The sequence below is a fragment of the Canis lupus genome, chromosome 9 (genome assembly GCF_011100685.1).
Source record: "Canis lupus familiaris isolate Mischka breed German Shepherd chromosome 9, alternate assembly UU_Cfam_GSD_1.0, whole genome shotgun sequence".
In the NCBI taxonomy this organism is placed as follows: domain Eukaryota; kingdom Metazoa; phylum Chordata; class Mammalia; order Carnivora; family Canidae; genus Canis; species Canis lupus.
This window is the reverse complement of record NC_049230.1, coordinates 45,413,110-45,440,297: the sequence shown is the minus strand read 5'-3', so window position 1 is coordinate 45,440,297 and position 27,188 is coordinate 45,413,110. Positions and strand designations below refer to the sequence as shown.

Sequence of the window (27,188 nt, the reverse complement as noted above, 5' to 3'; positions counted from 1 at the left end):
ATACACAAATGTACAGAAACAGTATCACACTGTGTGCACTGTTCTGAAGTTTGCTTTTGGGATCAGCATGTTTGGATAGCTGTCCATGTTAATTTACCAAGTCCTAATTTATTCACTTTAACTGCCTAGTACTTCATTATACGCATATGCCACATTTTATTAATCTACTCCTCTGCTGATGAATGCTTGGCTGTTTCTAGTGCATTGCTATGACAGGCAATGCTGCGATGAACAGCACTTCACCCGTACCTGGGTTTCTAGAATACAAACCTGGAAGGGAAACAATGCAGCCATACACACTGGCCTAGTTGACTAGATATTACTGACTTGCCCTCCAATGGTTATAAAGAGTCTCCTGATGAGCTTCTGAATGGTTATGGCATTTCCTCTCACAATGGTCTCTAATTCAGTGGAAATCATGGTTTTGCTAATGGTTAAAGTGGGGACCCAGTTCACTTTTTTTTTTTTTTTAACGTGGAAAACCAGTAGCCCCTGTGCCATGTGCAGGGAACCTGCCTTCCCCCAGTGATCCTGGTCAGCTTCCTGTTAAACCTGGTACTGCTCCTGGGCCCGGTGGCACTGGATTTTTAAAAAATAACACCTCTACTAGAATATGATTCACATGTATAATGCACCCTTTTAAAGTATACAATTGAAGGATGCCTGGGTGGCTCAGCGGTTGAGCTTCTGCCTTTGGCTTGGGGCATGATCCCGGGATCCCTGACGGAGTCCCGGAGTCCCGCATAGGGCTCCCTGTGTGGGGCCTGCTTCTCCCTCTGCCTATGTCTCTGCCTCTCTCTTTGTGTCTCTCATGAATAAATAAAATCTTTAAAAAAAAAGTATACAATTGAATGGTTTTTAGTACACTCACAGACAGTGGTGTCACTGTCACAATCACAATTTTAGAACATTTCATCTCCTCAGAAATCCAGTTACTCCCTGTTCTCCCCAACCCTCCTCCAGCCCTTGGCACTACTAATCTAATCTGCTCTCTGCCTCTATGGATTTGCCTATTTCGGACTTTCACATAAATGAAATTATATAAGGTGTGGTCTTTTGTGTTTGGTTTCTTTCAGTTAGCCTAATCTAATATTTTTTTTTTTAAGATTTTATTTATTTATTTGAGAGAGAGAGTGCAAGTGAGAGAAGAGAGCACAAGTGGGGGAAGGGACAGAGGAAGAGGGACAAGCAGACTCCCTTCCGAGCAGGAAGCCTGACACTGCGGATCCCAGGACCTGGGATCATGACTTGAGCCGAAGGTAGACACTCAACCCACTGAGCCATCCAGGCGCCATCTTTTTTCTTTTCTTTTCTTTTCTTTTCTTCTTTTCTTTTCTTTTTTTTTCTTCTTTTTTTCTTTTAAGATTTTACTTATTTGTCCATGAGAGACCCAGAGAGAGAGAGAGGCAGAGACACAGGCAGAGAGAAAAGCAGTCTCCACGCAGGGAGCCCAATGTAGGACTCGATCCCGGGACCCTGGGCCAAAGGCAGATGCTCAACCACTGAGCCACCCAGGAGTCCTACCTAATCCAATAATCTTTTCAAGGTTCATATATTATAGCATGAATTAATACTTCAGTCCTTTAATTTTTTTTTTTTTTTTTTAAGAGAGAGCAAGTACGCTGTGGGGAGAGGGGAGGGAGAAAGAGAATCTCAAGTAGACTCCATACCCAGTGCAGAGCCCAACTCGGGGCTCAACCCCACAACGCTCAGAATATGACCCAAGCTGAAATCAAGAGTCAGGCACTTAACTGAGTGAGCCAGCCAGGTGCCCCTTCACTCCTTTCTATAGCTGAATAATATTCCATTGTATGGATATGCCACAGTTTGTTTATCCATTCATTAGCTGATGGACATTTTAGGTGGTTTCCTTTTTGCCTATTGTGAATATTGCTGCTGTGAACATTCGTGTATAAGTGTTTGTGTGGACATGTGTTTCCAGTTCTCTTGGGTGTGCACCTGGGAGTAGAACTGCCGGGTTGCGTGGTATTCCATGTTTAACTTTTGAACACACCAGGCTATTTTCCAAAGTGGCTGCACCATTTTTGCAATAGGATTTTATTTATTTATTTACCTAAAAATAAAATCTTTAAAAATAAATAATCTCTACATCCAATATGGAGTACACACATTGTGGGTTGTGAACCCACAACCCCAAGGGAGAGTCACTGCTCCACTGACTAAGCCAGCCAGGTGCCCCTGTAATAGGATTTTAAAACTGACAGAAATATAATAGTGGCCAGTGGGCATGGTAGCTCCAGAGTTGGGTCATGGGAGCACTGGGGCTCCTCACTGTCCCCTCAGGCCAGGCTCATCCCTGCTTCTACGTCTTCACTCCTTTATTCCTCTACTTAAATAGGAATACCTCCTTTCTGCTGACCCCAATTCTTCCCCACATCTACCCTTTGAGAAAGCCTCAATGGGAATCCAGACTAATATCCATCTTTTATTTGCAGAAGGCCCAGGGCCCTGAGGGTGCTCAGTGCGCCACCTGCCTCCTTCCTAACTGGAGGGCCACCAGCCCCTGCCTCCCTCTCAGAGTCATAGCCCATGCTGGCACAGGTTCATGACTCTGGAGCCCATGGTACTTTGCATGGCCCCCTGACTTAGGGTTTCTCTCCAGCACCACCATGAGTCCCACTGGCAGGGTGGGTGGACTTTCTCAGCTTCTGTGCTACCAGCATAGGCCTGGGTGCACACAGGCAGCACTGAGTCTTCACTGGATCTCCTGGTCTGGCCCAGGCCCAGTCCTACCTCCAACCCAGTCCTTTCTGAGGTCACAGTCAATGGGAGGTCTGAATGGGGTGTCAGGAGAGAACTATTCTCTCTCTCTCTCTCTCTCTCTCTGCATGACCTGGGAAAGTCTACAGGCCTCAGTTTCCCCATCTGTGAAATGGGGCTGGTCAGACTTAACCCCCAGCATTGCCAAAGGAGTACAGAAGAGGATACACCCCCAGGGGTGCAGTACCCGCTGTGCTTCAGGAGCTCTTTTAGTGCTTGCCACATTAGACTCCTGATCTCATCCACAGACCTCCTGTCCTTTGAGGTGAGGGGGCTAGGAGATGGCTGGCCTGGGCCATGCACTCACGTCTTCACGTAGGGGTCCGAGTAGCCGTTGGCATCCATGGCAGCCAGGTGTGCACAGCGCACAATGCCGACCAGCAGGCCCTGCTTCTGTGAGCTGTACTTGAGGGAGATCAGGATTCGTCCCCGCTCCTCCAGGGACTTGTCTTCTGTCTTGTCCACCTGTTGGGCAGGGAGCCACTTGGCTAGCCTCACCTGTTCCCACTCCCTCCCTCAGCTATGGGCTACTGAGGCTGTCTGCTGGCCCAGGGGATGTAGGGGATAGCCCCCTTGTGGAGAACCCAGAAGTCAGAGCTTTGACATATTCCCAACCCCAAGGGGAGCAGGGAGGCACGGAGGGGCTGTCTGGGTCTCTCTCATGCTCCAGCGGCTACCCAGGGCTCTCCTCAGGGGTCAGACCTCAGCTATAGGCGTGGTGTCCCAGTCTACCTCCCTGTCCCAATTAGCCTGAGAGTTTCCATTCCCTATCCTTCTGAGACCACTTTCCACCGTCTGGCTCCTGCTCTTCTGGAACTCCTCCCTACCCTCTGTCTACCCGGACATACCAGTTAGAGCCCCCAGGGCTCCTCCTTAGGCCTCTCTGCTAGGCTCCTCTCACTGAAGTCCCAGCCACATCCCTTTGTCCACGATGGTCTGCTGGTTGTCCCTAAAGTGATGCCCCATGTGGATCCTCATAGGCAGGGGCCCTGCCTACACCTCTCTGGAGATGGGCTCCTATGAGGTGAAGTAAGAGCCACCTTCCCCAACTCCCACTCCCAGAGCAGAGATGACTAATTGATCACTGCACTTACTCTGAGCTCATATGAAGCCTCAGCACCTTTCAGTGCTGACTGGGCAGCCACAATTAACGGAGACTAAGCCTGCGAGATTTACCTATCTGCCACTCTGGCCTAGGGCTCTGTGCAGGATGGCCTCACTAAACAGTGATCTTATGCTAGTTTGTGAGATGTGTGAAAATTAAACAATACCAGTGAGCAGGAATATTTGCAGCTGTCTTTCTGGGGTGGGACATTACATACTGCGGTGTTTCATAGGAAGCCCACTGAACTGGGAATGACTGATGTTCACAGACTGTGTAAAATCTAAAATGTAGCATCAAAATGTGTCTTTCCTGCCAGAGCAGATACCCTAAACTGCACTCCTGTGGTCACCGTATGTCTCTGAAACCAGACAAATGAGCTACCAGCAAATTCAAGCAAGGCGTGCCCATGCTCTCACCCATCCACGTGCACGAACACACAGGCATGCACGCAGTCCACATACTTGAAAATATGCCCGCCTGCACTTTCACAGGCATACACTCATACACACATCCCTGCACGCTCACGTCCCCACATGGCTGTTTGTTGTGCCAGGGCTCAAAACTCAGAAACAACCATAGTAGGGAGCTGATGTTGCCTTTTATAAGTCACATTGATCATTTGGAAAAACTGGGTTTTGGTTAGTGACTAATAATAAAATAAAAAAGGTCTTACCTATAATGCAAAGGTCTATGAGTAGGAAAGAATATGACCAGGGAATAAAATTTGGTCAAATTATGCAAAAAGGCAGAGCCAGGATGTTGGCCTCAGGTAGACTTTTTCCCAGGGCTTGGCTTGGGCCAGCCTGCACTGAGCATTCGTCCCCATGCCCAAGCCCCAGCAGGGATGGGTTGGCTGCCGGGCTATGTCCTCTTGAGCTTTTCCCCTGCCCAGGACTCTTAGGGGGAAGATGTCCTCAAAAGGGGATTGTGCCCTGAACATTGGGCTGCTGGAGGGTCTCAGGACCCTGGGGCCTCCTGGCCAATGCCTCCCTGCACTTCTGAATAGGGTCAAGGCCAGGCCTCCAAAAGAGGCAGGGGAGAGAGGACGGGGTCAGGAGGGGAGGGGAAGGGAGACACCCATGGACAGAGTTTGGGAGGCTCAGCTGCTGCAGACAACAGGAGACAAAATTGGTTTGGATATGATTTTTAACAAATTGCAATTTCTAGGAAAGAATTATTTTCTCTTCTCTAGGCAGCTCACAGGTGCCTCATGCCTGTCGTGTTCCGGTTGAGCTCCAGAGCATCCCCAGTTGTTCCTCCCAGGGCCCTCCACACCACAGTTAATGACACCTCATCTCTCCAGGTGCTCAACTCCCAGGTCCGGGAAAGTTTGACCTGCCAGCGCACCCAACCAGGATCTCACCCTTCTCTCCCTCTGCTACAGCTCCCGTCCAGGCTGGGTCAGGCTCATCCCCTCATGACCGTCCCCATCCTTAGCCCCTTTTCCCTCCCGGTCTGCACCCAACGACCCTGTTAAAATAGTCAGATGCCCTAGTCCCTGCTCGGCATAGTCCCTAGTCCCTCTGTGGCCCACCTCACTTACGGTCAAGAGTCCCTCCCAGCTCCCTCCACTCCACCAACCTCTGATCTCACCTCCTAGGACCTAGTCCCATCCTGCTCCCTGCTCCACACAGTGGGCCTCTTGCTCGGGCCTCCAACAGGCTTGGTACTTGCTGTTTCCTCTGCCAGGAATATCCCCCAAACCTCCATCTAAACCACTGGGCTCTCATGCTTTTCTCTGTGACCCTGATCACTGTCTAACACAGGCTGTTTGGGTGATTCACGTCCTTGAATCTGTCTCCTGCCCAAGCTCCACGAGGGCAGGGATTGTGGTCTGTTCCCCCAGCACCTGAAGCTGTGCCAGGCACAGAGCAGCCTGGGCAGCCTGGGCAGCCTGCGGAGCCCCATCCCCAACTCACCGGCAGCTGCTTCTCCAGGCAGATGCTGAACGTCTTTGTGTGGTTGGCTTTCAGCTTCTTCAGGGGCACGCGCGTCTCCCCAATGAATTCGTTATGACGGAATTTGTCCTCGTCACACACGGAGATCCTGGAGGACGGGAGGCATGGCCAGCTCTTCAGACACAGAGGTGCTCCTGCTTTGCTTCCATGCTTCCAAAATCAGTAGGGATTCCCACACATGGGGCAGGCAGGGACATTGGGGGCAGAGTGGGGCCCCAGAGGTGAGGCTGGGGAGGGGCGTGGGGGACCAGGGCGTCTGAGGCCCTCACCCACCGCAGGGTCTTTCGAATCATGTCTTCATCCGTGATCCCGTAGTAAGTAAGGGTCTCGTTCCATGTGGGGTTCAGAGTGTTTCGGAGAGTTTTCGTTCTGAGTTTATTTGCCTGGTGAGAGCAGAAAAGATGCTCTGAGCATCTGGGAGCCCGAGGGGCAGAATAATGTCCCAAAGACGGCCTTGCCTGGTCCCTGGGACCTAAATATGCCAAGGGGAATTAAGGTTGTTAATCGGCTGATTTTTTGAAGACGTTATGTATTTATTTGGCAGAGGGAAAGAGTGAGCACGAGAAGGGGGAGCGAGAGGCAGGGGCAGAGGCAGAGGGAGAAGCAGGCTCCCCACTGAGCAGGGAGCCCAACCCGGGGCTCAACTCCAGGACCCTGGGATCATGAACAGAGCAGAAGGCAGACGCTTAACTCACTGAGCCACCAAAGTGCCCCTGGGCTGACTTAAATGTACGGAGATTATCTAGGTGATCTGGGCAGGTCCCACGTGATTATAGGGCCTTTGAAAGCAGAAGAGGGAGGCAGGAGAGGAGCATCAGGGGGACACGTAAGGAGGGAGAGGTACCAGGTGGACACTGGTGGAAAATGGAGGAACTGGCCAGAGTTGAGCGATGTGGGTAGCCTCTAGGTGCTGGAAAAGGATGGGAATTGCTTCTCTCCTGGAGCCCCCAGAATGGACTGCAGCCCCCCACACTGGAGTTGACCCGGGTAGGAGCTGTGCCAGCTTCAAACCTGCAGCACTGGAAGATAAGTAATGTGTGTGGCAAGCCACTCAGTTGATGACTGGCTACTGCAGCCCTAGGACACTAAAAGAGGAGGCTCCTCGCCTCCAGGTCCCTGTGTATGCTTGGGGTGGAGGTTCTGCAGGAGGTGCTGGGGCTGGACGCCCTCCCACATACCTCCTTGCCTTTGCCCAGGCCCTGCCCTCCACCTGGAATGCCATCTCTCCTAGAAATGCCTGTGGGTGGTACGTCCCAGCTGCCACACTGCCTCCCCTCCTCTCTCTGGGCTTCTGCAGCTCCGGGTCCTCATATTCCTCACTGTGCTGCCCATTTAGACTCAGCCCCATGCCGGCCTCCCCTTGCTGTCTGCCGGCCTGGCTCTGGGGTCAGACAGGCCTGGGTCCCCAGGCCGCTCCATCCCTTGCCTAAGCTCTGTGGAGCCCAGCAGGTTACTTATCCTCTGTGGGCATCAGGTTCTCCACTATAAAAAAGGGCATAATAATACCTCTTTCTCAGCATGGTTTTCAGGAGCCTTCTTTATCAGGAGACTGCTTTTTTTTTTTAGATTTTTATTTATTCAATCATGAGAGAGAGAGAGAGAGAGAGGCAGAGACACAGGCAGAGGGTGAAGCAGGCTTCATGCAGGGAGCCCGACCTGGGACTCGATCCTGGTTCTCCAGAATCACGCCCTGGGCTGAAGGCCACGTTAAACTGCTGAGCCACCCGGGCTGCCCAGGAGACTGCTTTTTATGAAACACTGCCTACGTGGGAAATCCTGTGCGTGTGGTAAGGTCCCTAGGACTAGCTTTCCAGCACTGTCAATTTGAGGTCCCATGAATCTAGGGACTCACAGCATTGAGTTCCTGAGTTAGGGACACTCCCCTGGTCATAGTGCCCTCAGCCTTCAGCGCCCTGGGAGTCCCACCTGCCAATGAGGACACTAGGCCTAGAGCGGGGAGCAGCTTCTCTAGGCACAGGTGGTGGGCTGCTGCTGTTTCCCCAACAGCCCTGCACCCCCAAGAGGGAATCATCACCTCTGTCGGGGTGGCCCTCCTGCCTTGTGGGGAGCCTCAGCCCTTACAAACCAGCCCAGGGAGTTTGAGTCTCAGGCTCAACGGGGGCCCTAGCAGCCTGGGGCTCCTCAGCCCGGGGGTAGGACTGCTCAGTCGGGCTGCAAGAATCGGTGGCAAGGCAGGCTCCCTGCCCAGGAGGGCATACCCATTACAGACTCTTCCTATCAGGCCACTTGAAGACCCAGAAGGAATTCCCCAACTACTGGTTTCTTAGAAAGAGGTCAGGACAAGAACACCAGCCACTGGGCTCTGGGGCTCATGCTCCTGTGTCTCATGTCCCCCATCTCCCTCTGGTCTCCTCTTAGAAGTGAAGCCGCTAGTCTCTAGTTGATTCCCTGCCCCTAAACAATGGGGTCCACATAACCTGCCCCTTGAAAAGTCTGTGGGTTCCAGACCCAACTCTGAAAGGATGATATAACCCTCTCTTCCCGTGAAATTAAAAAATAAGACAACACTGAACTATAAGACACATGTAAAGAAGTGTTATCGGTTTTGTTCCTCCAGGGCTAAAGGTCAGCGTGATGCTTTTGTTTAATAGCAACTTTTTTCTGAAAAAAACTTTCTTGGCTGTTTGGGTGACTCAGTGGTTGAGCATCTGCCTTTGGCCCAGGGCGTGATCCCAGGGTCCTGGGATCGAGTCCCACGTCGGGCTCCCCGCATGAAGCCTGCTTCTCCCTCTGCCTATGTCTCTGCCTCTCTCTCTGTGTGTATCTCATGAATAAATAAATAAAATCTTAAAAAATAAAAAAAAATTATTCAATAAAAAAAAAAACTTTCTCTTTTCCCAGGTGCACCAAGTGCTTAGTCTGCCCGCTGGGTCACCGAGTACAGGAACAAGGGTTCTGTGGCCCCCAAACTGGGCAGCACCTACCCACTCCATCTACCTTGTGTAGTGTCACAGGGTAGCCCACAAACATTTTAAAGGCTCTGATAAGTCCTAGAGTAAAGACACCTGTTTAACAAGGTTTCCCAATGTTATTTGGCCACAGAGCACCCCCCCCCCACCCCAAACACAATAGTAACCTCCAATCGAGTCTGCTTCTCATAAAATGCTGGCCTAGAAATTCTCTGGAGGGTTTCCCCAATTCATCAGGCAAGCGGTGCTGACCTGAGGTTCCCAGGAAGTCTGGGGGCTGTGGGGCTAACTGGGTGCTCTGGGTGGAGGTGAATCACGGAGATCCCATCAACTTGCTTGATCTGTGAGAGGCCATGGGAGGTATGCACCTCCTTGGGCATCCTGAGTTCAGCCTGGGCCCAACCCAGCAGGCAGAGTTGGCTGACAGGCCTGGGATGGACCCCCTCACCTTACTGGCTCCTGGCAGCAGATGCAGCTTGACATAGGGGTCTGCTAGCCCGTTGTGGTCCATCGGCTTCAGGCCCTGCGTGGAGGGGAACAGCAAAAGGTGTGAGATGGGAGCTGGAGACACAGAGCAGCCAGGGCCTCCAGGCACCTCGGTGGGCAGGTATCCCTTGTCCCTGGGCCTCCCAGCTGGGTCCATTCAAGACCCTCTCTGCATAGGCCCCCTGCGCCCATGCTCTCAGAACAGTGAGGATGACCCAGGGCTGGTGCTCTCCCCTTCCCCTCAGTGTCCTGGCCCAGGGCAGGTGTCATGGGATGTCTTTCAAGACCAGACTTTGTCTTTCTATTCTCCCTTTCTGTGGATGCCAGGTGACTCCTCCACCTCTGAATGAGGTCCTCATTATCCTGCTTTGGTGTGGCCCTTCCTTCTTCTGGATTCCCCTTCCCCCATTCCCCAACAGAGACTTCCCTCACTGATCCCATGTCCACATGACCCTCTTGACTTTCTGTCCACTCACCTATAGATTTCCCTCTTTACCATGGGAAAATGTTCTGTGTCCTGGAGACCAGGCTCAATTTCTTTCTGGATTTGCCACAGCTCCCTGCCAGCCTAAGTCTAAGGAGGCCATACAACCTGGCTGGCCATGGAGGGTCCCTCCACAAGATGGCATCCCTCACTAACTTTGAATAACCAGTCAAGTATGCACAGCCAGGGACCCGATGGAACCAGAAACAGACAGGGGCTTATCTGACCTCATGACTGCTCTTAGCTCTGAAAATTATACTCTTTTTCTTCTGCGGTGGCACACAGACATGTAGGGAGGCAGCTGTGATATGTGTGGCATCACAGATGAGCTGCCAAGTTGGCTACTCAGGAGCAGACCCACCTCTAAGGAGGACTGAGGCTCCCTCCTCCCCCTGACCTTGGTTTGGTTTGGAGAGCTGGGGGAAGAGGAAGCTGAGATAGGAGGTGGGCTCCTCCAGTCCCCCCATGGCTCTACTCCTGGGAAGGAGTACACAGACTTTAGAGCCAGGCTGGCTGGGGCCCACATCTCTGCTCCTGCACTTATTAGCTGGGAGGGTGGAGGAGTGACTTTGCCCCAGAGCCTCAGTGTTATCTATAAAAGGGGTTACTAGTCCTCATTTCCCAGGGGTAGGCAGGAGTAGAGGTGGCAATAGTACCGCGTGGTAATTTGTTCCCCTTCCTCACCCGCTGGGCCCCTTTGAAGATGCTGGAGAGGGGGCCGAGGGCTGGTGTGAGGGTATCTGAGCTGTGCAGGAGCTTCTGGGGCTCCGCCTGTGCCCGGCTCTGCAGCCCCGTGTGCACCCATGGCGAGGACACAGGTCCCCCATCTCGGCCTCACCGCCTGTCCCTGATGTGCCCAGGGCTGGCCATTCGGTCAGTGCCTTCCCAGTCGTTCTGGGCATGAATTCCCAGGTGTGCGTGTTTGTGTGGGTGGGGGGCTGGGTACCTGCCTCCTCTAGGACAGCAGCTGGGACCTGTGACTGCACACTTACTCACTTGATGCTCACAGCCACTGCATAGGCGGGGTGCTTACCCTATTTTTACAGAAGCAAACTGAAGCTGCCCTGCTTACCCAGAGGGTATGGCCGAGTTAGGGTCCCAAGTCCATGGCATATGGCCCCCCGTGCAGGGCCTCTCCACCTGTCAGCCCTACTTCAGCCTCCTTAACCCCCTTTTGCTCCCTCCCCAAACCCCAATTCAGAGCCCCAGTTCCTCCTAGCACCCCCTCCCCTGCAAAACTGGATCTCAGCAGATAATGACCTGGAGGATGGGATCATTCTATGGCTTGGGGTCCTCTCATGCCCCACCTCCAGTGTTTTGAGCGACACATCCCAAAGGACACACACAGGTACCCACAGAGACTCACAGATGCACACATGCACCCCCCTCCCCAGTACAGCCCCACAATCCTTCTAGAGCCTGGGTAGGGAAGGCAGGGCACAGAGGGGCCTGGTGTCTGGGCTGGGAAGGGGAATGGATGGCTCTGGCCAGAGTGGCCTGCCAGCAGGTGCCCATTCCCCAGTTCCCAAGCCTGGACAACTGCTACAAAGCTGGGTGAAGAGAGAGGGAGAGGGATATGCCAGGGCCCTGCAGCCTGCCCTCCCCTTGGCACAGCTGGGAGTCACCATTCTCGACTCCTTTCCTAGGGGCAGGTCTGGAACCCTGGCAGCAAGCCCGGGCAGCTCCCCAAGGAGAGGGCTGTGCCCCATCACGACACTGGGCCCAAAGTGGACACTGCCGTGGCAGCCCAGGCGTGCGGGGCCCAGGCGGGGGGGGGCGGGGGGAGGGAGGCGCCAGGCAGCCTGACCCTCTGAGTGGCAGAGGCATGGCTGGGGGCGCTGTGGGCAGGGAAGCTCACAGGGTGGGTTGAGGGCAGGGTCTGGGCCCAGGCAGCTCTGATTTTAGTCCCTTGCCCTGAGACCAGCCCAGGCCCAGACCCCTCCACGGCTCTACGGGGAGTCCTACCTTGGCTACACTACTACCCTTACCTTGGGAGAGAACATCAACTTTGGCACCTTCCACCCAGAGGGATCGATGGATCGATGCACAGGGCAAAGGGAACAGCACGGCTAAGAAGAAAGCTGATGCCTGGCAGCCCAAAGCGGGACATGCTCCTGGTTCCAACCCAGGGGCCAAAGAGCAATGCTGGGGTCCCGAGCCCCAGAGATGGAGCTCCTGCCTGGAGCCCACTCACTCCGGGTGGGAACCTTCAGGAGGCCAGAGGCAACCAATCCAACCCCTGCCCCCCTGGCCATCAGGACAGCCTGTCAGCTCTCCCCTTCCCTCCTCCCTGCCACAGGCCCTCCCCAGCTCTTGCCCCACACTGCTGTCCCCCACGCCTTCCTCCTTTCATTCTCTTCTTGCCTTTTTCTTCTACTCCTTCCCTGGATGTCTGGCTGCGGGAGGCTCTTAGGGCAGCTGAGGAGATTTAGGCAAGATGCACCCATGGTGCAGATGCCACAGAGCCTGGACAGGAAACAGTGTGGGGGACAGGCCCTCGGACCTCAGCCCCTCACCTGCACCCAAGGCCCTGGACCCGGGGGACCGAGGCGGCCGGTGGGGGCCTACCTTGGCCTTGCTGATGGTACAGTGGAGGGCGTTGTTTTCCTGGTCGTAGAGCAGGCTGAAATCCAGCGTGCCCAGGGCAGCTGCGGACAGAGGGCTCAGGTCATGCTCTGGCCACACAGTGGAGGAGAGACACCCACCCCTGTGCGGTGGGACAAGGTGCCACATTGCCACAGTGACTGCCATCAATTGAGCACCTACTGGGTGCAATCCCTCCGCCCAGCCTCCCAGTGCTACCAGCACAGCCAGGTTCCAGATGCGGGAGGAGTGGAGGCTCAGTGAGGTTAGGTCGGCCCCAGTCACCACAGGTGGTGGCCCAAGTCAAACCCAGGCAGTAGGCCCCACAGCCCAGGCCCCTGTGGCTGGTCCCATGTTGTGCAATCATACAGGGCACTCAGCCAAAGGTCCCTGTCCTCCTGCCCTCTTCATGCAACTGCCAGTCTTGGCGCCATGCCTCGGTTTCCCTGATGGTTAACTGTCACAAGGATTGTATAGGGAGGCAGGACAGGGCCTTGAGAACCTCTGGGCCCTGGCTGGGCTGACAGGCTGATCCACCCCCAACAACACTTAGCGCTGCAGCTCCCCAGTCTCTCCATCCCTTGGGGGGCCCTGGGCAGGCTGCCAGAAGCCAGCTGGGTCCTCACGCTACAACCTGCCAGCCTCTTCAAGGCAGTGGGTGAGTCCCTAGGGGCGGGCAGAGCGGGCAGCGATAACTAGGTGCAGCCATAGCCATCAGGGACAATCACGCGTGGCAGCTGTGGCTCGTTGTGCTCACGTGGCTCATGGCGTGAAGGTGGGGGTTGTGGGTTGGGGGACAGCAGACCTCAGGGGGCAAATCTCTAGACAGCAAGATGCACATTGACAGATGTCTTTAGAAACCCCGATCCTGCACACAGACTGCTGGGCTGGTCAACTGGCAACCTGTTCGTTCGTTCATTCATTCATTCATTCATTCATCCATTCCCAAGCTTTATTACAATAAGCTGGCCTCTAGGGATGAAAATATCAATAAGGCGGGGTTCCTGCCCCAAGGAAAGCATAACTTAATGGGAGACACTGATGAAAAGAATCTGCCCTAGCAGAGTCTGGTGAGCCAGGAGCAATAGGAGTTCAAGGGGTATGCCTTGCCTGGCTGTGAATGGGGGCCACCAGGGAAGGATCCCTAGAGGAGGTGACGCTTCACCAGAGCCACGAAAGATGAGTAGGAGTTGGCCAGTGCACAGTGGTGCGGGGAGAAAGGGCATTCCAATCGCAGGCCAACTGGAGGTGAGAGGCTGAGCCGCTGAGGTGAGGCTGAGGGAAGGGCGAGGCTCTCCAGGCCAGCAGCACCTAACGCGGTTCTAGATTCATGCTGAGCCTGGATATGCTCATCTCATGTATCTGCTGCTTTTGCACTACAATGCCACAGCTGAGTAGATGCCATACGCCTGACCTCGGGGCGTCGTGGGGGTGGGGGTGCGGACAGTATGGCAAAATTTGGCTTTGCAGAGAAACAGGCAAATTAAGGCCCATGTGGAGCCTCCCTTATTCTGAGGTCATGGTACTAGGTTGCATTTGTCTTGCTCTCTAGCTTCTAAGACAGGGTAAGGAAGGCACTCGGCTCAGTCTCTGCCCTTGCCCAGGAGGGGCACAAGTGGGGTACAAGATCCGCCGCACCTCTGACACCTGACCCTGGGTTCAAGTCCTGGCTCTATGCTTCCTTGCTGTTTGACTTTAGCTAGCTTTTCTAGCCTCCTTGTTCTCAGTTTCCTCATCTGCAAAATGGAGACGCAATAGTATCCAGTTCACAGCACTGTGCTTTGACAGCCCCTGGGGTACAGAAAATGCTCAGTACGTAATTATAAAAGGAGCAGATCCACTTAGGTTATTTTTCTGGATAAATGTACTTGCCCCTCTGAGACGCCTGCTGGAATGAACTCGTTCCAAACTGGATCACTCCCCTCCCAGCCTTTGTGAAGACAGTACACAAGTGGTCACTTACACTCTTCTGAATGACCTGAGTCATCGCTGTGACTACAACTCCCATTCCATGCGTTGTGGTTGCAGCCTGGATGAAGTGATCCCCAGCAGCCACTCTTTGAGGTTTTCCTAGGTTTTCTTCATTTTTCTGCCTCCCCCTTTGCCAACAGCCTGAAACTCCTCTTAGAATACTTGCCTCTGATAGCACAAACGGCCCTCCTTCCTTTTCCATAGCACTTGTTCCTCCTACCAAACCAGGTGCGAACACCTGCTAGAATTGTGTCCAAACTATGAGTCAGTAGGCCTTGAGCAGAGCCTATCGTGCTTTTCCTAAGTAGAGTTAGGGTGCTTTGGCGCTCGCTGTATCTGGCCGGTTTCCGGACTCCCATCTATGCAGGCTGGAAGTGAGGTATATAACACCATGCCTATAACGACAACCACAGCCATGGTCCCAAGATTCTCCAGGTCCACGCTTTTCTAATATTCTCCAAAGCTGTTGGCTTTATGTGATAGTAAATTAGTCTGCTGCTCAGTTCAGGCCTACCCATGGCTTGTTCTCTCAAGACATCAGCCTCCAGAGAGGAGCGACCATGCCTCGAGCCACACCAGCGACACTGGCAAAGAAGACGTTCGATCTGCACAGCCAGGCCATTCGACCCAATTTGCTCTCCAGCTGTTCACAGGAGCAGGGATTTGGTGATGCCCACGAGTTAAGATGCACACTCCGCAATCTTGCCCATTTCCCACTCTCAGAGGAGGCCAGCCAGACAGACATTGGGGCCACCTGCTCCACACTGGGAATCTCAGGTCCCGGAGAAGAAAGGAGAAGAAAGGAGCCCCCTTGCTGGCTCTGCAGACATCTCTGTTTAAGGAGGGCTGACACTCAGTGAAAGCGACACGTATGATCAATTCCCAGAAACAGCACACCCTGGGTCCCCTCCATGCGATTGATGAATTCTTTTGACTGCCACTGGAGGTTTTGTAAGAAATAATGGTTTATAAATGTTTATAATAGTTTATTATAGTTTATAAATAGAAGTATGGTCACAATTTTTAGAGATTTGCTGATGGTGGAGCTCTCTTAGGGATCTTACAGTCCGAAGTCTTCATTTCCCATTCAGAGAAATGAGGCTCAGAGAGCGTTGGTGACCTGGTCAGGGTGGCCCAGCAGAACTAGACACAGAATCCAGACCTCTTCATTTCCATCATGACAGTTCTTTTCTTAAAGCCTACTGGCTTGGGGGCAGCCCAGGTGGCTCAGAGGTTTAGCGCTGCCTTCAGCCCAGGACATGATCCTGGAGACCCAGGATCAAGTCCCACGTCGGGCTCCCTATATGGAGCCTGCTACTCCCTCTGCCTGTGTCTCTGCCTTTTTCTCTCTGTGTGTCTCTCATGAATAAATAAATAAAATCTTAAAAAAAAAAAGCCTACTGGCTTGGGACACCGGGGTCACTCAGTGGTTGAGCATCTGCCTTTGGGTCAGGTCGTGACCCCGGGGTCCTGGGATCGAGTCCCCGCATCGGGCTCCTTGCAGGGAGCCTGCTTCTCCCTCTGCCTGTGTCTCTGCCTCTCTGTGTCTCTCTCTCTCTCTTGAATGAATGAATGAATGAATAAATCTTAAAAAAAAAAAAAGCCTACTGGCATCCCCTCCCCCCCTTTTTTGTCTGCTACTTTGTGTAGCTGAAATCTCAGGATGATGCAACAGAGAACCAGAGAGAGAAAAGCAGAGTTGCTGACAGGGACAAGGGAGGGCTGGGCCACCGTCCTAGAGGGGCCTCTGAGCTGGAAAGGGAGCTGTGGGCTTCTGGTACAGATAAGGAGGGTCCTAAGGGTAGGGGAAGGTGCTTATCTGTGTGAGCCACTGCATCCTGCCCTCCACCCACTGAAGTCACATGCCCTGGCTAAAGTTTACAACCTTGGAAAAATAATGAGGGTTGGTCACTAATGGGCCGGTGAGAGTTGTCACTCGCTTGTCGATAATTATAGAGCTTTAATGGGGCTAATTCAGAGAAAATCAGGCTCAAGCCCCTGTCAGTTCCTGTAAGGCCAAACATCCCTTTGCTCTGCTGATGGAGACTGACAGCATCATTCTGACATTGGTTTGTACCTGGACTTTCCTCACCCCCGTATACCCTTGGGAATAGGAAATCAGCCCTTGCTCGTTTTTTTGTTTTTGTTTTTGTTTTTTTTTTTTAAGAAAAATGTCAGTCTCTCAAATAGTTCTAAAAAACTGTGGCAAGAACCACAGAAAGTGCATTTCATAGATGGGGAGGCACTATGAGGCACTGAGCCTAGCACTGCAGGGGAGACAAAGAAGAAGGAGCCCTATGTCCCTGCCTCCCAGGAGCTCAGAGGCCAAGGATTAGAACTTTAGGACCTTCAGAAGTCTATTCATTCTCCCGCTTTAAATTATTCAAAGGTTCACCACTGCCCCCTGGACTTGGTTTAACCTCCTTGGTGTAGCATTTAAGGCCCTCTGTGACCACTTTGTCCTCATTCTGGGTCTTTCTCCCTTACTTCAGACACTTGACTGTGGCACCTCTGGGTTGTTTCTTCTACCTCTACCTGTGCACATGGCAGTCCCTGTGTCAGGAGCATCTTGCTTTCCTAATTCCACTTAGCCTGCTTCCTCCCTTCTCCCAGCCTGGAGCAGAACCTTCTCTGTGGGTAAACTATGTAAACCAGCACTTCCATTTGGGTTGCTGCCTCCCTCTCGTCACTGCTGGGCTACTTGTGCCTCTGTGTTTCCACGAACTCCCTCATGTCAGAGACTCTGTCTCAGGCATTCTTAAATCTCAGCACAGTGCCCGACACACAGCTGATCTTCTTATGTTGAGTATATAAAACTGTGGTCTGAGCCGGCATGTGCGGAAGGAAGGGGACTCGCAACCAGCAGGGACTGGGAAATGCTCCCAGCTGAGGGCCTTTGGGACAGTGCTTCCTCCACTCCATCCTTGCTCCAGGCGCTCATGGGCACCACTCCTGACCCAGCCCAGGGTGAATCATGTAACGGCAGGTGTAAGCGCAGGCATGTGACACAATTCTGGCCAATGAGACAGAAGGACAGGTCTCCTGGGGACTCTGGGAGAGCTCTCCTCACTTTCCAACCGAGATATGGGCAAGGAAACTTGTCCTTCTCATATTTAGGATCTTAGTGTTACATGTGACACCTGGACCAACAGCAGCCACCCTGGACCAGGAGGGAGGTCAGCCTAAGAAGAGCAGAGCACAGCCAGGTGGAAAGGGGGACAGAACCAGCACCTTTGAGTTGTTGACGAGCCTGGGCACAAACCTCCCTGAGCATTTGCCATCTCACTGTCCTCATTGTTTCAGGCACTTTGAGTTTTTTGTTATTTGCAACCCAAACATTCTAGTCCTCATAGTTTGAAGAATGGACTGGGCTTCCACAGGTGGAGGTTGGGTGGGAGAGCATGGGGAGGGGGGAGGGGGAGGGGGGAGGGGGGGGGAGAACCTGACTGGGGGGCAGCAGGCAGTGGAGTCCACTGGGCCAGGCCACACTAGGGACCAGTGGGAGGAAGGACACTTCTCACCCCAATGTTCACTGCCTTTTCTCCCTATCATGGCCCCTATTAGATCAGTCTGGAACATGTGAATTTCGTGCTTGTGTCTTGAGGTGACTTAATAAAGCATAGGCTTTAAAGAGAAGGGGAAAAAAGGCTGAATAAATAAACAGCACTTCATTCTCAGCTTGGACAACAGAGCAACCGCCCTAATTTCTTTTTGTTAGAACAGAGATAATCCAATAATTAGGGCAGCAAATAGCATAACCCCGGCTAAAGCCATAATGAACCATCTGGCTTAAATCATTTAGGCTAATTCTAGGGATCTGGTTGTCAGAGCCGAGAGGGGTCCAGGCCAGGGTATGGGCTGGAGAGTGGTCCCACCCCAGAACCCGGTCCCACCACAGGAAGGAGCCAAGATTTCTGTGTCCCCATGCCTGGGAAGTCTGCTCGGCCACTGATGAGATCCAAGCCTGGGGTGGGCTGTTCCTTGAAGGGGACAAGTGACCCAAGCTGGCCCAGGCTCAGCCACAAGCCTCCTCCTTAGCTTTTTTCAGGAGACCACCCGGTGATATGGGTGTGGCCAGCCCACCATCCAGACTGGCCAGGCTGTGACTCATGTGAATCTGTCCCCTGCTAGGACATGTGAGCTCCCTGGGTGGTGAGACCCACTCCTGTTCCCCTTTGCCACACTCTCTGCTGCTGGGACAGTGCTCAGTGGAGAACTGGAGTCGATGGGCTGGAGATGAGGCAGCTGACCTGCTTTGGGGACTTTCGGGACTGTTCCTCCTCACCTGGGGGTTGAGGGAGGGCCTGAAGAAATGACAAGATTTCTCACCCTGTAACAGTGTGTCATCCAGAGGGCCTTTGGTGGCACCAGGAGGGTTGCCTGAAGTTCATGTGGAAGCCCTGCCCTGCCCTCTCACTCCGTTGGCACAGCACGAAAGATGTCCAAAGGGGAACAAGTTCCCTACCCCTTCTGGAGGTGGCTTTGGATTCAGGGCATCCAAAGGGGTGACTTGGGTTCCAGTTAGGGCCTGCCCAGATGCATGGAAGGTGAGGGGGTGCGATTTGCCCAGGGTGCGGGGAGCTGGGGGTGGGGAAGATTCGGGGCACAGCCCTGAGGGCATATACTCTCTGCAACCCAATTTCCCCCAGCTGGCAGGGAAGTGGAGGGAGAGGGCTGCTCCCCGCCCCCACACCCAGAGGCAAGGCCTCAATACCCCAGGATTCGGCCAGCGTCCAGGCCCACAGAAAGTGCACAGGGGACAGTTTCTCTCCTTGGAGGGCAGAGGACAGGCCTCCTCCAGCTCTCTCCTCCCGGGCCTCCCTCGGTAGGACGCTGAGAGGTCGGCCACCTCCCCCAGTGACACTGGTGATCTCCCCCTTCAGCTTCCAGAGACCCACTTTATGCTTGGGGAAACTCCAGGCCCCCGGGCCTAGGCCCACGGGAGCCCGCAAACCAGGCGCGGCCACCCTCGCGGCGCCGAGCGACCCTCGGCTCAGGCCGCGAGCGACCCCTGCCCGGAAGGGTGCGCCCCCCGGCGGGCCGGGGAGGGGGGCCACAGCGGGGCTGGGTGGGGCCCAGCGAGCTGCGCTACCTCCCAGCCCCTCCCCCATCCCGCGCTAACCCCTCCCGAACCCGGCCTCGGTTTCCCCTCCAGTCCCGGGTCCCGCGGGGCAGGCGCTCTCGGAGACCCGAAAGGCAAGCAGCGCCCGCCGGCCCGGCCTCGCCCCGGGGGCCCCGGCGCTCGCCCACTGCCCGGGGCCCGGGGCTCAGCCCGGAGAGAGGGCGGCGCGGGCTGGGGGCCCTTCCCGGCCTTGGGAAGCGGGCGTAACAGGTGGGCGAAGGTCGGCGGCCGGGACAGCGCCGCGGCGGGGTCCGCGGGCGCGGGAGGTGGCTCGGCCAAGGGTTTTCCAGAGGATGAGCGGCCCCGCGGCCCCCCGTGCTCGGCCCGGACCGGGAGCCGCTGCGCTCTGCGGGCCGCCGGGCCCACTCGGGAGGGAGGCCCGCCCGGCCCCCGCCCCCGCCCCTCGGCGGCGAGGCCGGCCCGCAGCGGCTCCGGGCGGGGAGGACCGCGCGGCCCGCAGCAACTGGTGTCTCCCCGGGGCGCAGCTCCGCCCTTCCCGGGAACAAAAGCCGCCGCCCGCGCCGGAACTCCCCGCCGGCGGGCCGAGAGGGGGCGCGGCGCGGGAGCGCAGATCCGGGCCCGGAAACCGGACGCCCTCAGCGGGCGCCCCCAAACTTCCCACCTCTCGGGGACGGGCCCGGGGAGGGGTCGGGGTTGGGTCCGCAGGGCGCGCGAAGGGCGCGCGGAGCGGGCGGGGGCGGCCCCGCGGGAGTGGGTGCCGGCGACAGGGAGCGCGCGGAGGCCGGGCGCGGGCGGCGAGGTCGGGGTCGGGGAGCGCGCGGAGGCCGGGCCGGGGGGGGGGGGGGGGGCGGGGCGGCGGGCCTCGGCGGTGGGAAACTTACTGCAGTCGTCGGACTCGTAGCCGTCGGCGTCCGGCTCGTCCTCCGGCGGCTTGGCGGGCGGCCGCCCCGGGGCGGGGCCGGGGCCGGGGCCGGGGCCGGGGCCGGGGCCCGGGCCGTAGGCTCCGAAGAGCTGGTCGACGTCCTCGTCGTCGTCGCGGGCGCCGTCGGAGGGGCTGCGGCGGCCCGCGCTGGCCGCGGCGGGGCGCGCGGGGGCGTCCGGGGCCGCGGCGGCGCGGGGCCCGGCGTCCGGGGGCAGGCCCCGGGGGAAGCGGGGGAAGTAGTCGGAGATCTGCTTGATGGGCCGAATGGGGCCGGGGCACACGTCGATGGCCATATGCTCCTGGATGCTGATGGTCGCTTTCTCCCCGCGCCGCCGGAGGGTCATGCAGGCAGCGCGGCCCCGCCCGGGCGCGGCCCTGCCCGGCCCGGGGACGGCGGGGAGGCGGTCGGCAGGCCCGGCGGGGCGCGGCGAGGGCTGCGGGCACCGCCGGCGGCGCCCCCGGACGGCCCTGACGCGGCTGCTGTCGGCTCGGCGGCGGCCGGCTGGAGAGCGCCGGGGGCCGGCAGGCGGGGGGCGGGCCCAGGCCGCGTCACGGCGGAGCCAGGCGGTGTGAGCGAGCCGGCTGCGCGGGCGGGCGCCGAGCGGAGCGAGCCGAGCGGGCGGCGCCGCACTCCCTCGCGCTGGCCCCGGCGCGCGCACCCCCGCGGGCCCCGGCGCCTTCCACGCGCGCACAGCGGCGGGCCCGCGGGGAGGCTGGGCAGGGAGCCGCAGGACGCGCCGCCGCGTTCCCGCCCGTGCCAGCCCTCGCTGGGTTCTGTTCGCTCGCACAGGACACGCGGGGGTGCCGAGTCACTCCAAGCAGAGAAGCCTGTGCAGACACTTGGCTCACCTCGCAGGACGCACACGCAGACCGATGGACCCTTGCAGAGTTGGTTGGGGTGGCTGTAGTACACCACGCTCCCAGGACACGCCCGCCTAACGGGACACACGCGCTCGTGGGCGTGATGGGGGACTCGGAGCGCCGCCCAGCAGGACACACGGGAGCGTGCGGACAGGTACATCCTCGCTGGTCCAAGGTCATGGGCAGTCTGTTCACACTTCCTCCCAGGTCGCGTACAAGCACACACCCTCCGTAGCCCCGAGTCAGTCCCTCAGCTGGTTAGGGAGCCGCCACCTCTCCTGGTGGGGACGGGGTAGGTGAGAACCTTGACCGCCAGCTGTGGTCAGGAGAGGGGACGGCGGGGACGGGGCCTGGGCAGAAGGCACCTTCCCAGTGAGCGATGGATGAGGTGGAAGTGGGGAGGCAGGGCGCTGCCGCCCGCAGGCTCAGGCTCCCCACCTGGTAAGAAAGCCGGGCCCAGTGCTTTCCGGGGGCGGCTCTGTGGGGAATGGCCGCGGCTTATACAGGTGTGTCTCCGGGAAGCCCTGGGCCGGGACAGGATCCTGTTTACTCCCCAGTTTCTAGTGACATATTAGAAACGCTTATCTTCAGAAAACCTGGGTAGCTCAGTGGGTGAGCATCTGTCTTTGGCTAAGGTCGTGATCCCAGGGTGGCGGGATCCAGTCCCGCATCCCACATCCAGCTCCCTACAGCCTGCTTCTCCCTCTGCCTGTGTCTCTGCTTCTCTCTGTGTGTCTCTCATGGATAAATAAATAAACTCTTAAAGAAAGAGGGAAAGAAAGAAAGAAGAAAGAAGAAAAGAAATGCTTTGCTGGGTCCCTTCCATGAGTGTAAATGAGGGGCCCCAAGCCAGTGTCCCTTCCTCCACCATAACCCCTTGAAAGGGGTGGAGAGGAGAGAGAAGAGACCCTTTCTCATCACTTCCAGCTGCTACATTCTGACAGATCATTTGATCTCTTTGAACCTGTTTTCTCATCTGTGAAATGGGGCTAATTCCAACCTAACAGCATTGTGGTGAGGCCCCATCTAGCACAGAACATGACAGATCAGAGGTGCCCAGTAGGGTTGGCTTTCTCTTTCTCTCCTCTGGGGAGACAAGACTCACTGGTAAGAAATGATGGAAAACCATATGCTGTTTTGTGGTAAGTTCTGTGCTGACTGAGCGGTGACAGTCGGTATACTGTACCTAGACCGTTCACAGCAGTCAGCGCAGTGATTCCTTACATTAGCCATGACGTAGACAAGGATACTGTTCCCATGTTCCCGTGAGGAAATTAAAGCTCAGGCACACTGACTTACCCACAGTGACCACCACTGTTTGCAGCAGAGCTGGGATTAGAAACCTAGGTGTCCTGACTTTTTTCGAAGCTTCCACGTCCCCTTCCTCTGCCTCTTCCTTCTCACCCCTTCAAAGCTTGAGGGGTCAAAGCAGAGCTGGAAACGCAGGTAAAATGCTGTTCCCCAGAGCTACTCCTGAGCTTCTGGGGTGGAGACAGCCCAAATTAAGGTGGAAAGGGAGGGGAAGAATTAAGGAGGAAGAGGCGGGGTAGAGGGAAGGGCCGGTAGCCTCAGGGCTTACACTGGGAAAGAGCGGGGCTGGCAGCTCCCCAAAGACTATTTGGGGTCCTGCTAGGAGAAGAATTCAGCCTTCCAGGAGTCTAAGGCCAAGGGAAGGACTAGAGAGCCTGGAAGCCTAGTGGGTTTCCAGTTTCTGGGCATGCTTAAGGGGATTCGTCCTTAAATAGGCATAGAGTGACTTCTGTGCCACAGGTGGCTGCTTCACAAAGTGATTATGTAATGATACAGGTATTAAAATACAGACACTGAACCATCATTTCGTAATTTCTTCACTTGAGAAAGAGAGTGCTGTTACCATTTTACAGTTGGGGAAAAGGAGGCTTCAGGAAGTCAGGTGACTGGGAATGAGAGTGGATATCGTGACCCCTGACCCTGTGCCCTTTTGACATCAAAGGTATACCCCTGGGGTTGCCTGGGTGGCTCAGTTGGTTAAGCATTTGCCTCTGGCTTGGGTCATGAGCGAGATCCTGGGATTGAGCCCTGTGTGTGGGAGGGTTTTCTACTCGGAGGGGTGTCTGCTTATGCCTCTCCCTCTGCCCCTCTTCCCCACTTGTGCTCACTTTCTCTTTAATAAATAAATAAAATCTTGTTTGTTTGTTTGTTTATAAAGGTATACCTCTGTATTCACTGCGGATGGGGACAGGAGGGGGCTGACCTCTTCCTCTGCCCTCTTTGACCTTCTGTGGGTCTGGCTTTTTGGAGCATCTACTCACAGCTTTTGACTCTGCAGGTGCTGGCTCTCAGAGGGTCTGGAAGAAGTGGGGAGGGCCCAGCCTCCAAAGCACTGAGTCAGGGAATCCTGAGATGTTCCTTGGAAAAAGAGGTGGCATATGTAGGGTCAACCTCTGGCAGGTGGCAGAGTGGAGAGCCACTCTGAGGTCTGAGTTCCTCCAGCTATGAGCCCCAGTGAGGTGGGGGTAGAATTGGTGCTATCTGGGCAGGTATCCATCTTCTAGAAAGAGTATGGGCTGGAGAATCAGGCAAATTTGGATCCAAAAGCCAGTGTCTCCCAGCTCCTGTGTCTGACTTTGGGCAAGTTGCTGAACTTAGGCCCAGTCAGTCCCACTGGTGGAATGGGGGAGGCCACGGACAGTTTTCTGAGAGATGCTGATGAGGACGGATAGAAAGTGCCTGGTGTGCAACCGGCACTCAGTCACTGGTAATTCTCTTGCCCCTGCCGTCCTGGTGCAAACCATCTCCATCTGCCCTGAGCCTGCCTCAGTTTCACTATCAGTGAAGTATATTTGGCCGCCCTCTTCTGCAAGGACCAGGTGAGGATGCTGGGGGAAGTGCAGTGAGAAGTGAATGTACTTGCCCAGGCTGGGGTGCTGACTGGCATGAATGAGCATCTTTTAGCACCTGGACGTGTCCAGACTCCATCAGTCATGTTGCCTTCCATGTTGGCAGCTGAATCGGCCCTTAATGAAGTTGAGTGGGACAGTCTGCCCTAGGTCATAGCCCTCAGGAACCCTGTGCTTATACTTGCTTCCTTTCTACCTGCTTCTCTTAACAGGCTTCCGAGCACCACCCCCAAAAGGCCCCCATCCAATGAAGTAGAAGTGCGTTCCTCGAAGGCTGGCCCAGGTGTCTGTACCAGCAGGATGCTTATTAATGATGCAGATTCCAGGTCCCTACCTCACACCCACTGAGTCAGATATGTGCGCGAAGACTCAGGATGCATCTTAACCAGCACCCCTGGATTATCTTTATGCACAATTATTTTTATAAGAATTGCTGGGTTAGAGGGTGCCAAGGTTTAATAATTCTCAACTCATCTTGCTGCCTCCACACTGTTCAATGAACAATGTACGACACCCAGGGAGGGGGTGGGTGTTGGAATTTCTAGAGTGCTTTGGCAAAGATCCCCACATGTCGCTTTGGGCATTGAGACTTCTTTCCTGGCTGAGAATGAACAGTTAAAGCCTTTCCTTTCAGTAGGTGACAGGCATTTCACAGGAAATGACTCTGCACTTGGCTAGATGTCCTTGGTTGGCATCTCTGGCTGGTGTCCAAGTGCCCTGGGAGGAGGGCGCCCCCCCCTCCTGGGCTCTGGCCTAACATGTACCCCCAATTTCCACTATTCCTTGATTACTGGAGGAGCTCTTAGCATGTTGTGCTGAAAGAACCTTCTCTGTATTCATAGGAATGTCTTACCCAAAGGAGGGCCTGAGGGACAAATTCTAAGCCCTGTGGCTGGTTGATGGAGAGGCCTTTCAGGGTCTCTTGAAAATCCATACATTTACAAGTACTTATTCAGCACCTAGGCTGTGACAGGCTCTGTTGCGTTCTGCAGGGGGCCTGGTGATGAAGTCCCCTTTGTCTTTAGATTCCAGTGATGGAGGGCAGATCAGGAAGGGACCTGGGAGCCTTCCACTCTGGCCAATGGCTGCCTCCTCCTTGCTCCACACGGTGGCCTCAGCATGGAGAGCATGGTGGAGTGCTGAGGAAGCAAGTCACCGCAAGCGTTTGCAGTGGAGCCTGTGGCTGCTGAGGGCAAACTTGATGTGATAATTTATTATGCACATTCTCATAAACAGATTACACTCGTCACAGTACATTTACAACCATTAGGTCTATCAGTGGGGAAAAGTTAACACTTACCTGATGATGTTTTGCAGATGTCAAATGTTCTTGGAACTGCCATCATGGGCTAAATGGCTTAGAGATGCTCGTCGTCTTCCCCTTCTGGGACGCCTGTTCAGTGGTGTGTGGACCACAGACGTGTGAGCCCCTCACTCGCCCCCCTCGATTCCTATGTGAGGAAACAGGCCTGTGGAGATGGAGAACCTGGCCCAAGGTCACACAAGGTAGAGCCAGACTCATACCCAGGGGTTTGGGTAGAAGGACCACAGCCCTGTCTCCCTCATGCAGGGTGTGGTCTGTGCTGCTGGACAGGAAAGAGACCCCGGTGAGAAGCTCATCTGCTAGGAGGGGGCTTGCCTGGGATCAGGCTCCCTCTGGCTGGAGATCAGATGCCAGCAAAAGATAATGCTGAATCTTAAGGGAAGCTCCAGAAATGACCTGCTGGAGGACAAGAGTGTAGCCTGAGGCTAGGGTGACAGCACAGAGGAGGCAGTGGCCCCACCACCCTGCCCTCAGAGACCTACGGGCCCCTGGAGCCAAGGGTCTTGTCTCAGTGTCTCTGGGACTGGGGTGGTCATGTCAGCATTATGGGAGGTTAGAATGGGCAGGAGCTCTAACTGGCAATTTTTGTTCATTTGTTTTGTTTTAAAGATTTTATTTATTCATTAGAGACACACACACAGAGAGAGAGGCATAGACCCAGACAGAGGGAGAAGCAGGCTCCCTGCAGGGAGCCGATGTGGGACTCCATCCCAGGTCCCATGCCCTGGGACCAGGGCACCCAGAATCATGCCCTGAGCCAAAGGCAAACGCTCAACCACTGAACCACCCAGGTGCCCCTAACTGGCAATTTTGAAATCCAGGTCAATAGCCACAAATGTTCCCTCAAACAGCTTTATATTAATGATGCAATTCAGAAAGCACAGCGCAAATAGTGGCTTCCAATTTTAACTCATTCTACTTTTAATGTTCAGGTAACTCATTCTACTTTTTAAAATTTATGAAATATTTCTTTTTAAAAAAATTTTTAAAGATCTTATTTATTTATTCATAGAGACACACACACACACACAGAGAGAGAGAGAGAGAGGCAGAGACACAGGCAGAGAGAGAAGCAGGCTCCATGCAGGGAGCCCGACGTGGGACTCGATTCCGGGTCTCCAGGATCACACCCCGGGCTGCAAGCGGTGCTAAACCACTAAGCCACCAGGGTTGCCCTAAAATTTATGAAATATTTCAATCATACAAAAAAGGCCCAGAGTTTAATGTAAAGATTGCCTGAACCCATAAGCCAGACTTCAAATAAAACATTACAGGCTCCTCAAAAAGCTAAATATAGAATTATCACAATTAAAAAAAATTACAAGGGGGATCCCTGGGTGGCGCAGTGGTTTGGCGCCTGCCTTTGGCCCAGGGCGCGATCCTGGAGACCTGGGATCGAGTCCCACGTCGGGCTCCCGGTGCATGGAGCCTGCTTCTCCCTCTGCCTGTGTCTCTGCCTCTCTCTCTCTCACTGTGTGCCTATCATAAATAAAAAAAAAAAAAAAAAAAAAAATTACAGGGCAGCCCAGGTGGCTCAGCGGTTTAGCGCTGCCTTCAGCCCAGGGTGCGATCCTAGAGACCCGGGATCGAGTCCCGTATTGGGCTCCCTGCATGGAGCCTGCTTCTCCTGCTGTGTCTCTGCCTCTCTCTCTGTGTCTCTCATAAATAAATAAAATCTAAAAAAAAAAAAAAATTGCAGATGCATTTAAAATGCCCCAATATTTCTCCTCCATCCTATTGCCCTCCCCAGGGGATGTCGCATCTTGGAATTTTAAAAAAAGATTTTATTTATTTTTTCATGAGAGACCCAGAGAGAGGCAG

At 55.0% G+C, this 27,188-nt stretch overlaps 1 protein-coding gene across 1 annotated transcript in view; it reads right to left on the bottom strand.

The window, feature by feature from the left end:
* The window catches only part of DOC2B (double C2 domain beta), a 38,347-nt gene extending 17,662 nt beyond the window's left edge, over positions 1–20,685 (bottom strand). Inside the window, exons 1-6 of the mRNA XM_038548447.1 lie at positions 20,263–20,685; positions 12,313–12,392; positions 9,223–9,297; positions 6,118–6,227; positions 5,806–5,932; positions 3,089–3,246 (exon numbers count right to left, since the gene is read on the bottom strand). Coding sequence (XP_038404375.1) covers positions 3,089–3,246; positions 5,806–5,932; positions 6,118–6,227; positions 9,223–9,297; positions 12,313–12,392; positions 20,263–20,647 — 935 coding nt within the window. The 5' untranslated portion in view covers positions 20,648–20,685. The remainder of the gene's footprint in view (positions 1–3,088; positions 3,247–5,805; positions 5,933–6,117; positions 6,228–9,222; positions 9,298–12,312; positions 12,393–20,262) is intronic.
* Positions 20,686–27,188: the final 6,503 nt, after the last annotated feature.